This window comes from Hemicordylus capensis, chromosome 5 (assembly GCF_027244095.1).
Source record: "Hemicordylus capensis ecotype Gifberg chromosome 5, rHemCap1.1.pri, whole genome shotgun sequence".
Lineage (NCBI taxonomy): Eukaryota > Metazoa > Chordata > Lepidosauria > Squamata > Cordylidae > Hemicordylus > Hemicordylus capensis.
Genome location: NC_069661.1, coordinates 148,764,935 through 148,783,902, shown reverse-complemented (window position 1 = coordinate 148,783,902; position 18,968 = coordinate 148,764,935). Strand labels below are relative to the sequence as shown.

Genomic DNA, 18,968 nt, shown 5'->3' with positions numbered 1-18,968 from the left:
GCCTCATATTCTCCCAGTCTGATGTAACATCAAACTATAGTTTTATCCAATCAGGGAGTAACCAACTGATACAGACAATTTGAAGGGAGAAGAGCAAGGGAGTGAGGAGAAGGATGTGCACCAACACAGGGCTAGTTCTCATACTTCCAAACCATGATTTGGTGTTACATGTGAATTGATAGATTATGAGGCTGTTCTCATGACCTGAAGAGATCAGGCTAAGGGAGCCCAGCCCAGTTTCTACGGGTCTTGTGCTGCAACAGGAGCCCTGCGGCTCCCAGCAGCAAGCCCGCATAATTGCCCTTCCCTTAAACGAGGTTAGCGGAAGCGCATGGTCTGCTAACCCCATTTACCTGATTGTGTGTCACTGCGGTGTGGTTCTGCACTGTGGCACCTCATGAGGATACCCCCGGCAGGGAGGCAACAACAAGCCTCCCAGCATCAAAGGGCATTCTGGGACTTTCGGGGGTCAGGAGGCTCCCAATCCCCACTGCCCCAACCGGCTCCATGACGGAGCCGGTAATCGTGTGGGGGGCTGATCTGGCTGCCCAAGGCTTGCCGCCTGATTGTCTGTAGGGAGAGCGCATCAAGCCCACTTTCCCCGTGAAACCCCTTGAAACTGCTTGTGTGGAGAGCCTCTGTAAGTGATACAGAAGAAAAAAGTTTGAAATTATAGCTGAATAGAGCTAGGGCATCCCATCCTCCTAGTTCATGTTATGTTTTAAGAGAATGAAAGCATGAAAACAAATTTAGATAATGGTCACTGTAGTATTGTAATACTATAGTATTGTAGTATTGTAATATTATATATGTAGTATTGTAGTCTTGTAATATTGCTGTACTATTATAATATGGCATAACTTCCCTACATGTCTGCCTGCATGTGGTAATGGGATGGATGAGAAAGAACAAATTGAACCTATATCCAAGCAAGACGGAGGTTCTTATTGAAGGGGATTGTAACTCAGGAGATGTTAAAGCTGCCTGTTTTGGAAGGGGTCACACTCCCTCAGAAGGAACAGGTAACAGAGGTGCACCTAGGTAATTTTGGAGCCTGGACCTAAAGGCCTTTGGAGATCCTCCCCGCTGCAAGTTAAGCATCATATTTTTAACATGTGGGTTCTTAAGGGCACAAACCACACCACCCAAGGCAGACTAAAGAGGATTTGCCCCCCCCCCAGGGGATATGGAGGCCCTTGACTTTGGTCCTGAATTCCAGGGGTAAGAGTGCCTCTGCTAGGTAAACAGTTTGGGAGTACTTCTTGACCCAGGCCTCTCTCTGGTTTCTCAGATTAAGGTGTTTTTTATCAGTTTAGGCTGATACTCCAGCTATGGCCATTTTTTGGAGAAGAATGACCTAAAACAGTGGCACATGTATTTATTTATTTATTTTATTTTATTTATATACTGTGACTCCAAAGGCTCTAGGTGGTTTGCTGGTAGCCTCCAGCAAACATTTGCTAGTAACCTCTAGACTTGACTACTGCAATGCACTCTATGTTAGGGTTGCCTTTATATGTAGTTCAGAAACTGCAATTGGTACAAAACACGGCAGTCAGGTTGGTCTCTGGGTTAATCCGAAGAGCCCATATTACTTCTATTTTAAAAGCTTTTTAAAAGCATCACACTGGCTGCCTATATGTTTCTGGGCAAAATATAAAGTGCTGGTGATATCTGTATTGGTATCGCTGCTGGTGATACAGTTTGGGCCCAGGGTATTTAAGAGAGTGCTTTCTGCTTCAGGACCACCACTTATTAAGATCTTTGGGAGAGGTCCAGCTATGATTGCTCGCAGCTTGTGGTCACAGTCTTGTGCTGACTCAGGGTCAGGCCTTTTCTATAGCCGCCCCAAGGCTCTGGAACAAATACACTATTGTTCCCCATCTCCAGCAGGTTTTAGAAGAGAACTCAAGACAGATTTATTTCATCAAATCTTTGATCAGCTGTAAGTTGGTGTGTATTGTTGCTCTGCTGTTGTTTTCACTTCTATCAGTTCGGTATGCAGATATGATAATTTTACATATTTCTCAGGACACAATCTGTCTATAGGTTTGCAATCTACAGATCTGGACTATAGCTTTAAATATAAAAGTCTGGCTATTTGTCTTTTTTAAAAAACCCTATAAAATTCATATATGCTAAAGGAATTAACATTAGAAAAAATATTTATATCATGAACTAGCAAAATGAAAAGATATCAGAAAATATAATAAATACTATTAAAGCTGAATCCAAGGAAACAATGCTGAAATGGTAACATTTCAAAATACAGTTCTAGGTTATTAATCATTAAAAAGTCTCACTTGCTTGTCATTTCTTTAGGCAAGACCACCTCTGGGAGGGCCTGTGCATGCAGTCCTAGTGCATACCGACCTTGTGTACACATGTAGAGCATAATGTTTGAAGAGGGCTAAGGAGAATATCATGGGTGATTATCCTGTCAGTTTACAAAGACACACATTAGTCTCTGCAGACTAACATGCTTGTGTAAGTTGGAGTCTGAAGGGCTTCCAATCAACTCTGGCAAATCACAAACTACAGAAACTGTCTTGCATACAGATGACTGCACAGGGTGGGGGAGTCAGGGTTTCCAAATGAATCGCAAGGAAGTAGTATTTGAACCACTCATATATAAAAACACATCTGAAAAATTAATTCCAGTACTTAAGGATAGACTTGCTTGGAAATCAGCACAAACGCATGCTTTCCTGCTTGGAAATCAGCACAAATGCATGCTTCACCAACCTTTAGAATAAGCAACAACGCTATCTAGAATAAGCTCTGATGTAAAGAATAGGAATAAGAGCTGCTTTTGCCAGCTTTAGAGAAAAGTGAATAAAATATATTCCAAACACCATCCTGCTCTTAATCATCTTATATTTTCTAATCTTGTTTTTATCATGCACAATAAAAAATGTGGATGATTTGCTTCCCCATAATATACAGTAGTTCTACTCTTCATGTTAACACAGCAAAGAGAGAGCGAAATTAAACTACTACAAGAAACATGAACCCCCAGCAAGTGACAGAAGCTGAATAATTTATATTCTTGAAACTTAACGCCAAATGAATATTTTGTGTTCTGCATGTTTTATCAAAAAACATAAGCATGCATCTAAAACATGTCTCGTGTTATTTCTGCTCAGCTTTCAAAATAGTATTAGAAAAGGGTTGGTTATTTAAGATGAAGAAATAAAATAATGGCTTTCTTGTCCCATTATACCAATTCAGGAGGCATTACTCTAGTAACAAGTATAAATTTTTAATGGCAGATTTCTTTTTTTCTTTTTGTTATACATCATACACAGTACAACTACAGCAAATGGATGTTACTTTATGATTACAGAAATACATTGTGCAATTTGCACTGATATTTTAGGACCTAGAAGCTAGAAAACTGCCTGATTCTCCAAAGCATGGCCAGTCTAGACGAGGGGTCTTGATACAGTAACCGTCCATGGTCAAGGGCAGAAAGGTCAACTGGGAACAGCCAAGGATTTTATACTTTCCTTATCTCTGATGGCCAGTGGATGCTGGGGCTAGCAGGGTTGGAAAAGGGGCCACAAAAACACACATAACTGAGTTATACTATGGCTATTAAAAAAAAAAAAGGCAATGCAGCCTAAGTCTTGTCAGGCAAGTAGATGGGCCTATACTGGAGCCACTCTACCTGGCACACCAGGAAATTCTTATAAACGCCTACTTCCTTAATTTATGAGATAGCTGTTGTTTAGTATGAAGAATTCCCAAAATGGCTTTGCACTTGAACCAAATACCTGAAGCCTGATCCTGTGAACATACACATACAGCTATGCATAGAAGCAGAATGTAAGAAAGAACATCAGCAATGGGCAGAGGGGTATGGAGGAATAGGACTGAACTTTCCTATTCTGGGAACAAAATGTATCAGATAGAAAAATAACAAAAACACGCCCATATAACCCCAAATAACAATTAATCCAAATATGCAGAGATGAAGATAACATGGAAGAATAAAGGGGAAATGTAGCATTATAAAAAATAAAGGAAAGACATAAAGGAACAAAATAAATATACAGGGGAAAAGAATTTAATGACTGTAAGTGGTTCTTGTCTCCTGAAGCAGACACATGAAGGAGAACCTTTTATTTGAAGCTAATTCCCCTCTCTAGAAATTTACTCTTTTTGATAATCCAAAACCTACACCTGTTTTATAATTTTATTCCTGATTCATATCTCATTTTTTACAATCAAAAGTCCTAAGCTCTGCAATATTTGAAATATTATTTGAAATGTATCTTATTTTAGGTTTTCAACAGTATGCAGAAAATATAGAGATCTGCCTGGCTCAGAAGGGAGTGGGGGAAAGCCCTGAAGAAAATGCAATAAAACTGAAGCCACAAGAGGATTTGAATCCAATAACTTTGAAATACAAGCAAAGACTTTATCCAAAGATTGTGTTTAACATAAATGGGAATATAAGGTATTATTTTGGCACTGAAGGGAGCTTAGATTGAATGAAGGTGATAGAATTACTGTGAAGTAAAAGAAAAATTCATTTTAAACAGATGAACATAATGGCTACGATGTTCCTCTTCCCCTCCAAGGTCATAGTAATATAGATTTGAACGAGTGTTTAGAGCATAACTTCCTTTCAGAAACTTGAGAACACAACTTTCTTTGTAAATAGGTCTGTGAACATAATTTTGTGCTTGTCTATAATAAGATCAAAATGGCTTTTGACCAGTGGCATAACCAGTGGAAGGGCAGTCCATGCGTGTGACATCATGTTCAAAGGGGCATGGCCCAATCGCCAGAGGGCCCACCTTAGCCCTCCTGATTGAATTTCCAGCCAGAATTTGCTGGCTGAAATGAGCTCTGGAGAGTTCACACAGGATCTCAGGAGCCCGGGCCATGCCCCCGCCACATACAAAGGGGCATGGTCTAGGCTCTGGAGATTCTGTGCAAGGTCTCCTGAGCTCATTGCTGGCTGGCTGCATTCGTTTCCATTTCTCTCCCTCCAGCAAGGGCGAGAAAGGGAAATAAATGCAGTCAGCAAATCCAGTCAGCAAATGCTGGCTGAAAATGCAGTCGGAAGACCTGGGGCGGGCCCTAGGGTGATCGGGCCACACTCCCTTTACACATGATGTCATGCACAAGGATTGTACTGGCAGCCCTTTTCATTGGCGGTCTGGATTCTTTGAACCCTACCATGCAATGGTGGCTCCACCCCTCATTTCAAGATTTGTTATGTTGAACCCTGTATGAACATACTGTATAAGTGCAAATGAGAGAGAGAAAGATGGAGCCTATAAGGATGCTGACATAAAAGCTCAGTTCAGATGTAATGCTAAACTAATTTAATATTACATGTACGAGCTCACATGCTACCCCTCCTCTTCTTACCTTGCCTTTCACACATTTGGAATATGGTATTTTTTGTTCCAATCTTTATTTTAAGATCAAAGCGAACAATGCAAATAAAGTTCAATAGATGAGTTAAGAGCTACCAATGTTACTCTGAAGATTCTGCTTAAATGTAAGTACCATTATGTAAAGTCAACAACTATTTTGCCCCTGCTAACTGGGCAAAGAGGCACCTTTTAACGTGGTGATACTCTTTATTTAGCAGGGGGAGAATAACTGGGCCTATCCACCCCCAGCACAGTACTTCCAGTGACTGTTGCTGGTCTCTCTCTTATGTTTCTTTTTAGAATGTGAGCCCTTTGGGGTCAGGGAGCCATCTTATTTTTTTGTTATTTCTCTGTGTAAACCGCCCTGAGCCATTTTTGGAAGGGCGGTATAGAAAATGATTTATTTATTTATTTATTTATTTACACAGTCAGACAGGTGTTATTGACTGGTTTGTTTTATCCAGACATCGAGTCCTTCCCAAGGACCTGGGATGGCTGGATTTTATTGTCAATTGTTATAGATATCATTGCAGAATATAGGCTGTTCCCAGTAAAGCTGCTTTTTGTAATTGGCTGATGGTGATTTCTGTGGCCCCTATGGTGTTGAGGTGCTCTTCAAGTAGTTTTGGAACTGCACCCAGGGCGCCAATTATAACTGGGATTATTTTGGTCTTCTTCTGCCACAGCCTTTCAATTTCAATTTGTAGATCTTTGTATTTGGTGATTTTTTCTGTTTCTTTTTCTTCTATTCTGTTATCCCCTGGTATTGCTATGTCAATTATTTTGACTTGTTTTTCTTTCTTCTCAACTACAGTTATATCTGGTGCATTGTGTGACAGATGTTTGTCTGTTTGTAGTCGGAAGTCCCATAATATTTTTACATCTTCATTTTCTTCAACTTTTTCAATGCTATGGTCCCACCAACTTTTGGCTATAGGTAGCTTGTATTTTTTGCAGATGTTCCAGTGTATCATCCCTGCTACCTTGTCATGCCTTTGTTTGTAGTCAGTCTGTGTGATCTTTTTACAACAGCTGATTAGGTAGTCCACGGGTTGTTGTTTTTAAATTATTATTATTATTTCTTGTTTACACAGTCAGACAGGTGTTATTGACTGGTTTGTTTCATCCAGACATCGAGTCCTTCCCAAGGACCTGGGATGCCAGAGTTTTATTGTCAATTGTTATAGATATTGTTGTTGTTGTTGTTGTTGTTGTTGTTATTATTGTTTCTTGTTTACACAGTCAGACAGGTGTTATTGACTGGTTTGTTTTATCCAGACATCGAGTCCTTCCCAAGGACCTAGGATGGCTGAATTTTATTGTCAATTGTTATAGATATTATCGCAGAATATTATTACTACTACTACTACTACTACTACTACTACTACTACTACTATTACTACAGTTATTCCATTAAAACCAGCATGTTTATACCATTTTTAAACACCTTTGAGGATACTTACAGTGTCCATTTGCACATCACTGTTACCATATTTGTGCTTACAGAAAGTCCAGTGATGATCTAAAAGCTTCTAAACTAAGGTCCTTTCATATGCATACATACAAATCAAACACAAAAATGAACCTACACATGTCACATTAGCCTACAGATTATCCCTCCAACTGTGATCTCAGTGTTTGTCCTTGAAGGGCATATAATCTTAAAGTGAAGAGCAATATGATTAGAGTGAATACTTCTATGCACGAGCAGTTGGAATTCGTCAGGTTGAAACCATGCTTCAACTGGTGTCCTTTTGCACGGTATCTCTTGGCCTCATTTTCCCTAGCTACAAAACAGGATGAATCATGACAGACTTGGCAATGACCATGGAACTGTATAGCATTTAGCCTGACCGAGCAAACTATACATACAACATTTTTGAATTGTTGGCTATGGAACTACAAAGATATGCATGCACCAATTGAAATTCATTGTTTTGCCCAACTGTGGCAGTGAGCATGAAATACAAATACATGTTACATAAAGCTGCCACCTGCCTAATCTTCCTGTGGTCTTGATGCGTTTAAAAGAATACGGATGAACTGGTTAGCTTTCCATCCCATTTAAAGGATGACTTGATCAAAGCATCTTCCCTAGTTCCTCAGCCAGTTTTTAATTAAGCCCATCCCACAAATCAGATAAACAGGAGAGGGGGAAGCACTCTGATTCACATGCAATGTTTGAGCTGAGGAAGAAAAACATGACTAGTTCTCTGCCTGGGATGTCTAATGTTTATAGGTAACTGGGACTAATGGACCTGTGAATGGGAGATCAGGGGTGGAGGGAGACCTCCCGGCCATGCTGTGAACATGGCGCTGGTTTCACTCGCAAATGGTGCTACACAGGCCCGTTTACGAGCAAAATCTGACCAGTGCTGCATTCGCAGTGTGGCTGGGGGCCTTTAAAAGGCAGGGAGAGCCGCTCCGGCCGTGCTGCAAAAGGGGCACTGGCTGGATTTTGCTCACAAACGGGGCTGCACAAACGGGGGGAAATAATGCCTCTGCGCCTGACGTCAGACACAGGGGCATGGCTGGGGCACAAGGCATGGCGCCTGAAGCGTGGCGGCCTGGGTTCTTTGAATACATTTGTGCAATGGTGGCTCCGCCCCTGTGGGAGATGGCTTATTACAACATTTTTGGCATAGGTGATACTGTTCAATCACCTGTGGCAGAGTTTCACTTCCTCCCAAATGAAGTAAGTTTTCTGACTTACCTGTTTCCATTTTGCCATCCTGTGCTGCAGGCCCATCAGGAATGACACTTTTCACCTGGAGAAACTCATCAGGCTCATCCCCGCCAATGATGGTAAATCCAAAGCCCATATTGCTTTTTTTAAGAGTCGTGCTAAGGAAATTCCCCTTCAGTTGTGAGGCGTCACGAGTGAAGAGCGGTTTTTCTACATCAGCCAACATAAACAAAAAGGAACAATGTTTGGGTCATGCTGTAAAAAGCTGCTGGGTTCTCGAAGTGCAGCAGAAGCAGTAGCAGGCAGCAGGATGGCATTTTGGGGGGAAATAAAAGCAAAATAAAAGTGCAAGCATTCCCAGAGAAACAAAAGAATTAGTGAGTTATCTTTCATAAAGGCAACATGTGAAAGAACTGGCTCATCTAAAGAAGTATTTCTCTCAGTGTCTTAATGAACTTCCTCTCAATTTGGAACTGAACTGTTGAGGTTCTTAAAGAGGTTGCCCCAAAATGAAACCATTGATATGTGGTAGTGATTCATATTATTTTCCCCCTATTCTCTTGAAGTAGCTTTGTTTTATACAAATATAAGTAATACACAGACATATAATTTTCTTCTTACTTAGCCACCCACAGGGATTTTGGTTCTTGGTGTGCAATTTCAACAAGCAGGATTTTTGTATCTGATAACATTTACAGCTTGTGAGATGGTTCCGTGACCTAGACATTAGCTTTCAGTGTGATTCTGTGTAAAGTGTGATAAAGACCAGCAGGCAAAAGAAAGGCCTCACCTGACATCCAGTGCCTCTGTTCTGTGCTTTATTGTGTGAGAAAAGGTATGGAAAAAGGTGAAAAGTTGGTGATTTAAAAAAAAGTTTAGCTCTCTACTTTTTTTTTTTTAACAGAAGTGCAGCCTGGGTAAGTAGCAGCACTTGGACATACCATACAGCCTGTACACTCCAGCACTGTCCCGCCGACACTGAGACAGGTCACTCACACTGCGAGACCTCTGAGGAGCAGGGCGCGGGTGAACATATTTGGGCCTAGGTAATGTTGATGAGGAGCTTTCTACTGTTACAAAGGAGAACAAGCCTCATTCTTTGGCTACAACCTTATGTAAAAAATTAATCTCTACACCCACTATAGATTGTTAACTATGTTTTTTTCTCTGCATATATAAACCTCTGCATCACCAAGACACTTATTCTCATAAGTTCCCATCAATCAGAGCTCTACCAAGTCATGTTTCTCAAAATATATTCTCATATCTGTGTAACCCCAGTACTACTGTTTGCATCTGATTTTCCTGCTTCCATGCATAACTCCTAACAACTAAGTAGTCTGATATTTATTCTGCCTTAAGAAAGCTGCAGAATACAGGTTTTTGCTTTACTTCATGAGTTTTACCATGATAGCATTTGAGAATCCCTGTGCTGTAAGATTCAATTTACCATTTTTCCTAGACTTGTATTCTTAGAAACTTTATGACCATTGGCTGATCCCAAGTCACCAAACGTAACCTCTGTTTTCATTTATATGGAAAAAACAGAAAGTACTTTTCATTTTCATATTTTAATATTATCAAAAGAAATGGAAACTTAATGAAATTGTTTTCATTTTACATATGGTGCACTGACATGATACTGTACCTCGAAAACCTGGGGCCGGCATAGGCTTTGTTCCAAGTTCTGCGTTGGGCATGGTATGCTGTTGTAGCTTCCTTTTTGCTTCCAAAACAGGATTTTCAAATTGTGTCCTCCTATTTATGTGGCTGAAAAAATAAATCAATTGTCAATGAAAGTTGATCCTTTTCACAACCAGTATTTTGATCATTGATCGTTCTCTGTCATACAAGCACATTTACTTATTATTTATTTAACACATTTCTATACCCAACTTGCCCAAAACGCGAGTTTTCTTACTTATGAGTTTTAAATCCTATGTCTAGTTTTTCTGTTTTAGTGATTCTACTTATTGGGACCCAACATGTCATCTAGCAGGAAACAAAATACCTAGTTCTTACTAATGTTTTGGGGATCAGGGAGAAAGGGCTCCAGGCTGCAGGGGAGGAAGCTTTGAAATGCTTACCTCCCCCCACAGACGATCCTTGTCTTCAGGCTTGGTGAATGGATTGCGTGCGTGCGCCCAGACGTTCACTGGCTGCTACTGGCAGCCAGGAGGTTTGGGGGCCAGGAGGCCCTGGAACTCCCACAATCCACCATGTGAGTAGTGCATTATGGGGAGCTCCCCAATGCAGGCTAGGAGGCTACTTGTGTGTAGGTGTCACATGGAGCCAAGCAACACCGGCACATGATCAGTTAGCAAAGGGTTAAGGGCACTCGCACCCTTAACCCTGGCTAGCAGCCGGGGCTCCCCATAGGGTTTGCCGCTATTCTGCTCCTGGGAGCCGTGTGGCTCCTGGTGGTTCTCTCGTGCAGGCAAAACTGGGCTGGGCTTCCTTTGTTAATGTGTTGTTATTCGATACTGTTAATGTGTTATTACTGGATTGAGAGCCAGTGTGATAAAGTACACAGGAAATCATGTTCAGATGCTGTGATAAGTAACTTGGGACAAGTCTACCTTCTAGCCTAACCAACTTTGTTGTGAGGCTAAAATGGCCCTTTGAGCTACTTCTGGAAGGACACCATACAAACAGAAGAACAATGCAAAAATAAAACAGTCCCCGTGTTGCTGTATTTATTTTAGTATGTATAGTTACAAGTTATACTAAAGAAGAAGTGCAGCAAGCCATACTGCACTTCAGTAGTACGGGTGAATCAGGGTTATATTGGGTATGCTAGTAGTGGTCCTGGGAAAACTGAGGTGCACAATTACTACGTACACAAAAATGGAATAATTACTATATATTAGATTATTATTTATATACAATTTAAACAAAACAAAATACCATATTTGCTATATATCCCTTATTCCGAATATGTAACAGATTTTTTCTTATATCATACCACCCAATTTGTGTAAAATATAAGGAATGTTCCTTGTCCTCATTGTTATCATATCTTTAGACATGTCAAGTACTGTGCCAGAGAGACAGCGACTAGGGAAAGATAGAAACATGGAGAGGACAGTCCAATCAAAGCACTATAGGCACAATCTAAAGGCACAATAAAAAGTAAGGATATAAATACCATTAAAATCAACAGTATTTAAAGATGAATTGGATTTTTCCAATGTGTTTCAACGGGACTTAGGTATGCCCAACTTTGTCTGGATTACATCTAGCTCATAGATACAAGCTACATAAGGGAGAGTGATGAGCCATTAACAGGGAATCTAGTAAAATTAGGAAAGAAGATTGAAAGTCTCAGCAAACCTGAGAGCACAAGAGAAGCAGAAAACCAGATCACAGTAGCAAGGTAGAGTGAAACCTAGTCGTATAACAATGCTTTCATTGTTTTTCTCACTGAGTGGGAAAACTGAACTCAGGATCACTCTTCATCTAACAGCCTCTTGAGGACTGCTGCTGCCAGGCTTTCCTAGAAATGATCTAGAAATGATCATTTCCTAGAAATGACCTAGTCAACATTTGCATTTCAGCCATGGTGAATTTAAAAAAAGAAAAAGAAAAAACATGCCCGGGCTCAAGTCTGTCTGGAAGTTGCATTCTTTCACCTGGAGGCAGCCCTTCTCCTAATCCAAGATGTACAGAAGCTGGCTGGGTTTACACTGTAATGAGGGAAAGGCAGTGTCCATAATGCTTGCCTGTCATATTACATTCTTATCTTTCTTATTACTTCACATGGACAAGAGCAGAGTATTAGCACTGAAATAAGTACTTGGTCTCAGCCCCCATAACCTTGCCTGTCTTTAAGCCCTGTGCCAGAAGAATTACATCATTCTTTCTTACCATCTGATGTGACTCTTCTCAATACTTTTTCTTGGACCTGTAGTGCTGATATTATCAAATTTAAAAGAGCAGAAGAGAAGTATCCATAGCTATTCCTTAAACATTTAGAAATGGCAGTTGCTGCAGAATTTTTAGGGGATATAGGTAATCTTGAGCTGGAACAATTCAATTTAATTCCCTGAGGCTTCTGTCTGGGGTTTTTTGTGTTTTTTTAAGGGCACTGTGATTTTCAACATTGTATTATTTATTTATTTATTCAAGCCATCCTATCTTCAGTCTTAAAATCTATACTTCAGCCCTAATATCATGGGACAGCCTTAGATGGAATTTAGGCCCTGATTCTGATGTTTGAACATCTATTATTTTATTGTTCTATGTTTGTCTACTACCATTTCTGAGGCCTAGTTTATAACTGCTATTTGCCTGCACTGTGCCCTGGATCATACAGACTGATCATTATGGGGGTAATCGTAGTTTTCTCTTTTGGGCAGGGTGTTGTGCTAGGTGATTTTGACACATTCCAACTCTGTGATTAATGACAGACAAGAAAAGCATGCAGTGTGTGGAGGCAGAAAGTCAATATGAACAGAAGAAAAGCAGGAGAAGCCAGGGAAAGGGATAGGAAGCGGTACAGAGTACTGAAGCCCCATTCTACAAACAATGAAAGATGTATGAACATACAAGCCCTGCCTGCTATATGAGTCTTCATCAGATACTACCATGTAAGCTATTATTTGTGACTACTAGGGCTTAAAACTCTTTATTGTAAAAAGAAAGGACAATATTTTGAACATCAATTTTTAAATATAACACCAGATTCTGCACTAGTGGATGTGTAGATTGTAAATTTTGTAAGGTGATCCTCCTTGTGAACAATTCTTCATGGTCTGAAGAATATCTCAGCAGGCATGGTTTCTACTGACTTCCTATCACAACCACCTATGTGGGCTGGGGCTTGTCTACATATCACGTCCCGAACTCAGATCAGATCAGATCAGATCAGCTTTTGGCAAAGTAGAAGCTTAAAAATCTATGTTTATAATGGTGTGTGAAAAAGCAAACCAGCCCACTTTCAATATATGGCAACATTCTGTGCATTCCAGGCTGGAAACTGGTAGAATTCTAAGCATTGCTCTTAGCACTGCAGTAATCCCTTCTGGCCACTAGAGGCACGAAAAGTTATGTTAACAGGTAGAATTGGTAGAATTCTAAAGCATTGCTCTTAGCATTGTAGTAATCTCTTCTGCCACTAGAAGCATGAGGAGTTATGTTAACAGGTCTCTCTTGGTCAGCTGAGAGTCAGTTAGAACTGTCCAGTTGTGAAGGCTAGTGCCTGTTTGTGTATGTTGTTCAATGACTCTCTCTCTCAGTATGTGATGTTTTAGTTTCTTAATAAACATTTAGTTGCTTTTTAAACTCAACCTGTCTCCAGATAATCCCTTGGGCTAAACTTCTTTACCAGCAGAGCATACTCCTCATGCCCCTCAATAGGGTTATGGGTCCAGACCTCTGAGACTATTAAAAAAGGTAATTAGCCTGAATAAGAAAATAAGGTTTCGTCAAAGATGGAGACAGGACAAGTGTTACAGAAGACTGAGGAGTTACAAGGTACAGATTTTGAGTTGCGGTCTTTCAAAATGGAGATGCTCCTAAAAAGCCATGGAATCTGCCATGCAGGGGCGGAGCCACCATTGAGCGAATGGGTTCAAAGAACCCAGGCTGCCGCCCCTCAGGGGCTGTTCCTTGAGACCCAGACATGCCTCTGAGTCTGATGTTAGATGATTTAGCTCCCAAATGGGGCCGCACAGCCCCATTTGTGTGTTTGTATATGTGTGTGACCGTGGAATAAATGATCAGTTCATTTGTTATCATCAGTTATCATCTGGTGGGGTTTAATTTGACTGCTCTGTCTACTCTCTACAGTGGTGGTAACCAATTAGAATGTAGGCCCCCAGAGGCTTATGGATCCACTTGGTTTCCAGACAGCCCTTGGAGAGTTTCCAGTGTCCAGAGCTCCTAAACACCCTCTCTGGGTTGGTGCAGCCTGTTCTACTCCTTAGTTTTCCTCAGAGCTAAGGGCAATGAAACTTGGACAATGACTGGAATGACACTGGAGGGAAGGTAATGATTAATCCATCTGAACATGGGCTAGAGTCCACTCCATGGTGGTAGGGATGGGAAATAAATATTTTTTATCCACCTCCATTGTTCCCCAGGGTTCGATTTTGTCCCCCATTCTATTTAATATCTACATGAAACTGTTGGGAGAGGTCATTTGGGGACTTGGACTGAGTTGTCAGCAATATGCAGATGACACTCATCTCTTTCTCTCTCTCCTTGTCACCTGATCCCAGGGAGGCAGTGGATATCCTGAATTGGGAGCTGGAGGCAGTGAGGGGTTGGATGTGGGCTAATAAACTGAGATTGAATCCGGGCAAGATGGAGGTGCTGTTGGTCAATAGGAGAGCCAGTTGGAATGAGGGGATTCAACTGGTACTGGATGGGGTTGTGCTCTCCTTGAAAGAGCAAGTGTGCAGCTTGGGCGTATTGCTAGACCTGGCTCCTGCTTTTGGATGCTCAAGTGGAGGCTGTGGCCAAGGGTGCCTCCACCCAGCTTTGGGTAGTGCGCCAGCTGCGTCCCTTTCTCAAGAAGGCAGATCTGGCCACAGTTACCCATGCTTTAGTCACTTCACGGCTGGATTATTGTGACGTGCTTTATGTGGGGCTGCCCTTGAAGAATATCTGGAAACTGCAATTAATGCATAATGCAGTAGCTAGGATTTTATCTGGAACTGTTCACTGGGATCATATTACACTCATTTTGAAAGAGGTACATTGGTTGCCAATTTGTTTCCAGGTCCAATAGAAGGTGCTGGTTTTTACTTTTAAAGCCCTTAACGGTTTAATGGATATCTGGGGGACTGCCTGCTCCTGAGGGTTTCTGCCTGCTTGACAAGTTCATCGGACAGGACTCTGGTCAGTGTGCCAACAATGAAGAGGCTCAGCTGTTGTGCATGTGGGACAGGGCCTTCTCATTGCCCCCAGGCTTTGGAATGCACTCCCAGTGAGCATCCGCTTCTCAGTATCCATCACAGTTTTTAGAAAGCAAGTGAAATCTTAGCTTTTTACCCAGGCTTGTATATGAGTGTTTTTATTGCTGCTGCTCCTCTGTATTTTATGGTTTTATTTTGTATGTTTTTAAACTTTTAATTAGATCAGTATTTTTATATTCCAATTTAATATTTGTATTGTTTTAACTGTTTAATAGCTTTTTAAAAAACATGTTTTGTAAACCGCCTTGAGAAAGTTTTAATGGAAGGTGGTATAAAAACCTAACTATCAATCAATCAATCAATCAATCAATCTGCCAACAGAAAAATAAAGATTTCTCTAGAAGCAGAGGGTGACACATTTGTTCCAGTGACTAAATTTTCCATACAAAGGTTTGCAATCTAAGTTTTTAATGATTGATCAATTTTTATGACATAATTAAGACACTATTTTATAATATGATATTGTCTCATTAAAAATGAAGTCATCTGTTAAACACCAGTAATAAAGGAAAGTGTAACACTGTCATTTTTTATAATGAAGAATGGGAAGCAATTTTCACTTCAAACCTATTGAGCTTAGACAGCAGATTAAAACACAGAACTTTATGCTGACTATAAAAGTCTTTATGAACATGGTACTGCTTCACTTTTAACACCATCAGGGATTTGCCATTTTATGTTGATTAGAAATCACTTTTTTTAAAAAGGACTATGTAGCAGTACTTTTCTGAACATTTAACAAATAGTATATGTGGCAGGGTGAATGAATTAAATCACAGGTGTATCCTTCATAAATTTACAACTTTTCAGGCTCTGCATAAATCCCATAGTCCTAGAGATGTTTCCAAAATTTCCCTCATCTGACTCTCTTCCTAGAATTTGGATTTCTGAGTTGCCTGTTCTAGTTTCCAAAGTGAAACAATTGCATTAAATAACTATTCAGTGTTCCCTTTTTAAATTTTGGAATTTTGTACAGACCATTGCACAATCACTGATTGTTACAGTTTTCAATTCCTTGTCCAAATTTGACTTGATTTGCAAGTTCCCCTGCTCTATAATACTAATGTTAATTTATAAAACATGTAAAAAGGTAATCTGATGTGATCATGATTGCAAGAGATTTTTTTCTTGTGTACTATTAATGTGCACAAGTGCATATGCATATACTGTAAGTAAAATGGTGAACAAAAAGAATTGTATCGTGATTATGCATACGATTGCATAAAAAGGCTTATTTGCAGTGATTCTTCAGTGTGCATCAGTAACACAGAAAGGACCCATCAGCAGACATCTCTATGGCAAGTGAACGAACCAAATCTTCACACATAGCTTTATGTACAAAGCCCCTGCTTATTTGCAGTGATTCTTCAGTGTGCATCAGTAACACAGAAAGGACCCATCAGCAGACATCTCTATGGCAAGTGAATGAACCAAATCTTCACACATAGCTTTATGTACAAAGCCCCTGCTACAATGGGTGTACATATCTGTGGATTGATACAGTAGAATAATATTGGACAGTAATTCAATATAATCGAAAATGGTGGTTACTAATCAAGATAAAATGGCAAACCCCTGATGTTATTAAAAGTAAAGCAGTAATCCATGGTGTTGGGCAGGGGTGAACCATTTTGTGCCCCCCCATCATCTGTAGGCAGATGCTCAGCATCCCCAGGCTATGCTGGCGAGGAAAGTGGTGGTAGCATCTGTGCCCTCTCAGACTATGCAGCAAGCCGGGCAGTGGTGGCAGGGACATTTCTAACTTGCATTGCGGGGAGGGGGGAATTGGGGGATGCAGAGGCATGCCTCAGCGGACGGAGGAAGGGGAAATTAAGAGGATGCCCCAGAGGGCTGAGAAGACTGGTAGCAGCTGGGAGGCACATGGGATGGCAGTCATGGTGGCAGGGATTGTCACTTCTGACCTCCTGCAGCCTGCCTTGCACCTGTGCCTCAGGTGACCACCTCACTCTGATCATGGAAAGGCCACCCCTGGGATTGGGGGAGGACTGGAACTCGGCTCATTCCTAAAAATCAGGCAATCATGAAAGGAGGTGGGAGGGGGAGAAGTTGTTAGGACCTCTCTTCTCTGCCTATTTGCAGCTTGCATGTTTAGCAAAGTAGTTATGTGGTTGCAGCCAGCCACCTAATGGGTCAGCAGGGAAGCAACCTGCCTGGAGAGCAGGAGGCTGTTGGTTTGAATCCCCGATGGTGTGTTTCCCAGAATATGAGAAACTCCTATATCAGGCAGTAGTGATATAGGGAGATGCTGAAAGGCATCATCTCACACTGTGCGGGAGAAGGCAATGGTAAACCACTTCTGTATTCTACCAAGAAAACCACATGGCCAGGGGCGTAGCAAGGTTGGAGTGGGCCCAGAGACAAGATTTTAAAATGGGCCCCCAGTGAGTGCCACAATAGAACATCATCCTAATTTTTTTTTTAAGGTTTTGTAAGTTGTGGACGATGCAATTGATTTAATGGTACTAGAGAAAGACATGCGGTTCTGGTAGCTCCAGGTCTTAATACTCACATCAATTTCGGAGGATGAATACAATTGAAGGAAGCCCGGGTGGGTGCGCAGCTGGAGGAGTTAGTCATGTGACTTGCCTCTGGGGGGCCCCCCAAGGCAGTAGGCCCCCAGACAACTGTCTCCCCTTGCCCTATTATAGTTACGCCCCTGCACATGGCTCTGTGGTCTCCAAGAGTCAACACTGACTCGATGGCACGATTTTTTCTTTTATGTGGTTGCAACACTATACCCCTGGTATTAGAAGAAAAACGTCTCTAATCTGGACTGCTGTAAGATCTTCTCTATCCCTGGAACTTCTGGCATCCCCTCCAAGGATCCTGTGTCTGACCCCAAGAGGCTTGCCCCACAGTTTGACAGCAACTGTGGGTAAAAGTCTCATGGTGAAGATACTTAACAGCATTCCAGCTATTAGGATCAATGGACATCTCTATAAATTCTGTTTGAAGATGACAAGGAATGACAAGGAATGCACTGTCTTCCCTAGCACAATGTGCTGCTTTACGCATGGAATAGCAAGCCATTGTGAGACCAGATTTGGATAGATAGAACATTGTAGAGTAGGACAAGGAAATTGAGAAATAGGTCTTGGCAACAAATGGGTAAGAAAACTTAGTGACTAGACTGAATTCAGTTAATAGTCCAATCACACAACTCCCCCCACCCTGTGGGAGGCTGCTGCCAGAAAATATTCAGAAAATTCTAAATTCCAGTTCCTGCATAATATGCTAGGGTGATCATGTGATTGCATACATGATTAGCTCCACAGGCACCAACCTTGTTTTAGGCTTGCTGTGGCAACTGGATATAATCAGACTTCTATGGGACTTCTATGGGACACGTCTTGGCAGCAGAGGCGTATCTAGGGAAAATAGAGCCTAGGGCAAGCATTGAAATTGCGCCCCCTGTCCAAATATCTGACACCCATCTTTCAGATAACTTTACCATAATATCAGCTGAAAAATACAAGTCTGAAGATCACATACAAGTCACATATCTGGATATGTGTACAGTGACTTATTATATATATATATATATATATATATATATATATATATATATATATATATATATACACACACACACACACACACACACACACACACACACACACACACATATATATATATATATATATATATATATATATATATATATATATATAAAAATATATATAAAATTGCCTGTAGCCCCTTCGGGGGGGCTTCCTAAAAGCCATGGCTGGGGGGTCTGCAAAGGTCCCCCCTCCCCCCTGCTGGCCTCTAGGGCCTCACAGGGACCATTTGAGTTTGTGCAGTGGCCATTTTTAAAATTATTATTATTATTTTAAAATGGCAGATGAAAACAAAATGGCCACCATGCATGCTCAAGTGGCCTCTGTGATGCCTGGTATGGCCTAGGGCCTCACAGAGGCCATTTGAGCATGCACGGTAGCCATTTTG

At 41.1% G+C, this 18,968-nt stretch overlaps 1 protein-coding gene across 23 annotated transcripts in view; it reads right to left on the bottom strand.

The window, feature by feature from the left end:
* The window catches only part of MAGI2 (membrane associated guanylate kinase, WW and PDZ domain containing 2), a 953,479-nt gene that overhangs the window by 189,776 nt on the left and 744,735 nt on the right, over positions 1 to 18,968 (bottom strand). For 17 of the 23 annotated variants that reach the window (XM_053251292.1, XM_053251285.1, XM_053251284.1 and 14 more), the window contains 3 exons: positions 9,728 to 9,849; positions 9,021 to 9,149; positions 8,107 to 8,289 (listed from right to left, as the gene is read on the bottom strand). In XM_053251292.1, the coding sequence (XP_053107267.1) occupies positions 8,107 to 8,289; positions 9,021 to 9,149; positions 9,728 to 9,849 (434 nt within the window). The remainder of the gene's footprint in view (positions 1 to 8,106; positions 8,290 to 9,020; positions 9,150 to 9,727; positions 9,850 to 18,968) is intronic. The other 6 variants (XM_053251274.1, XM_053251287.1, XM_053251275.1 and 3 more) reach the window with 2 other exon arrangements.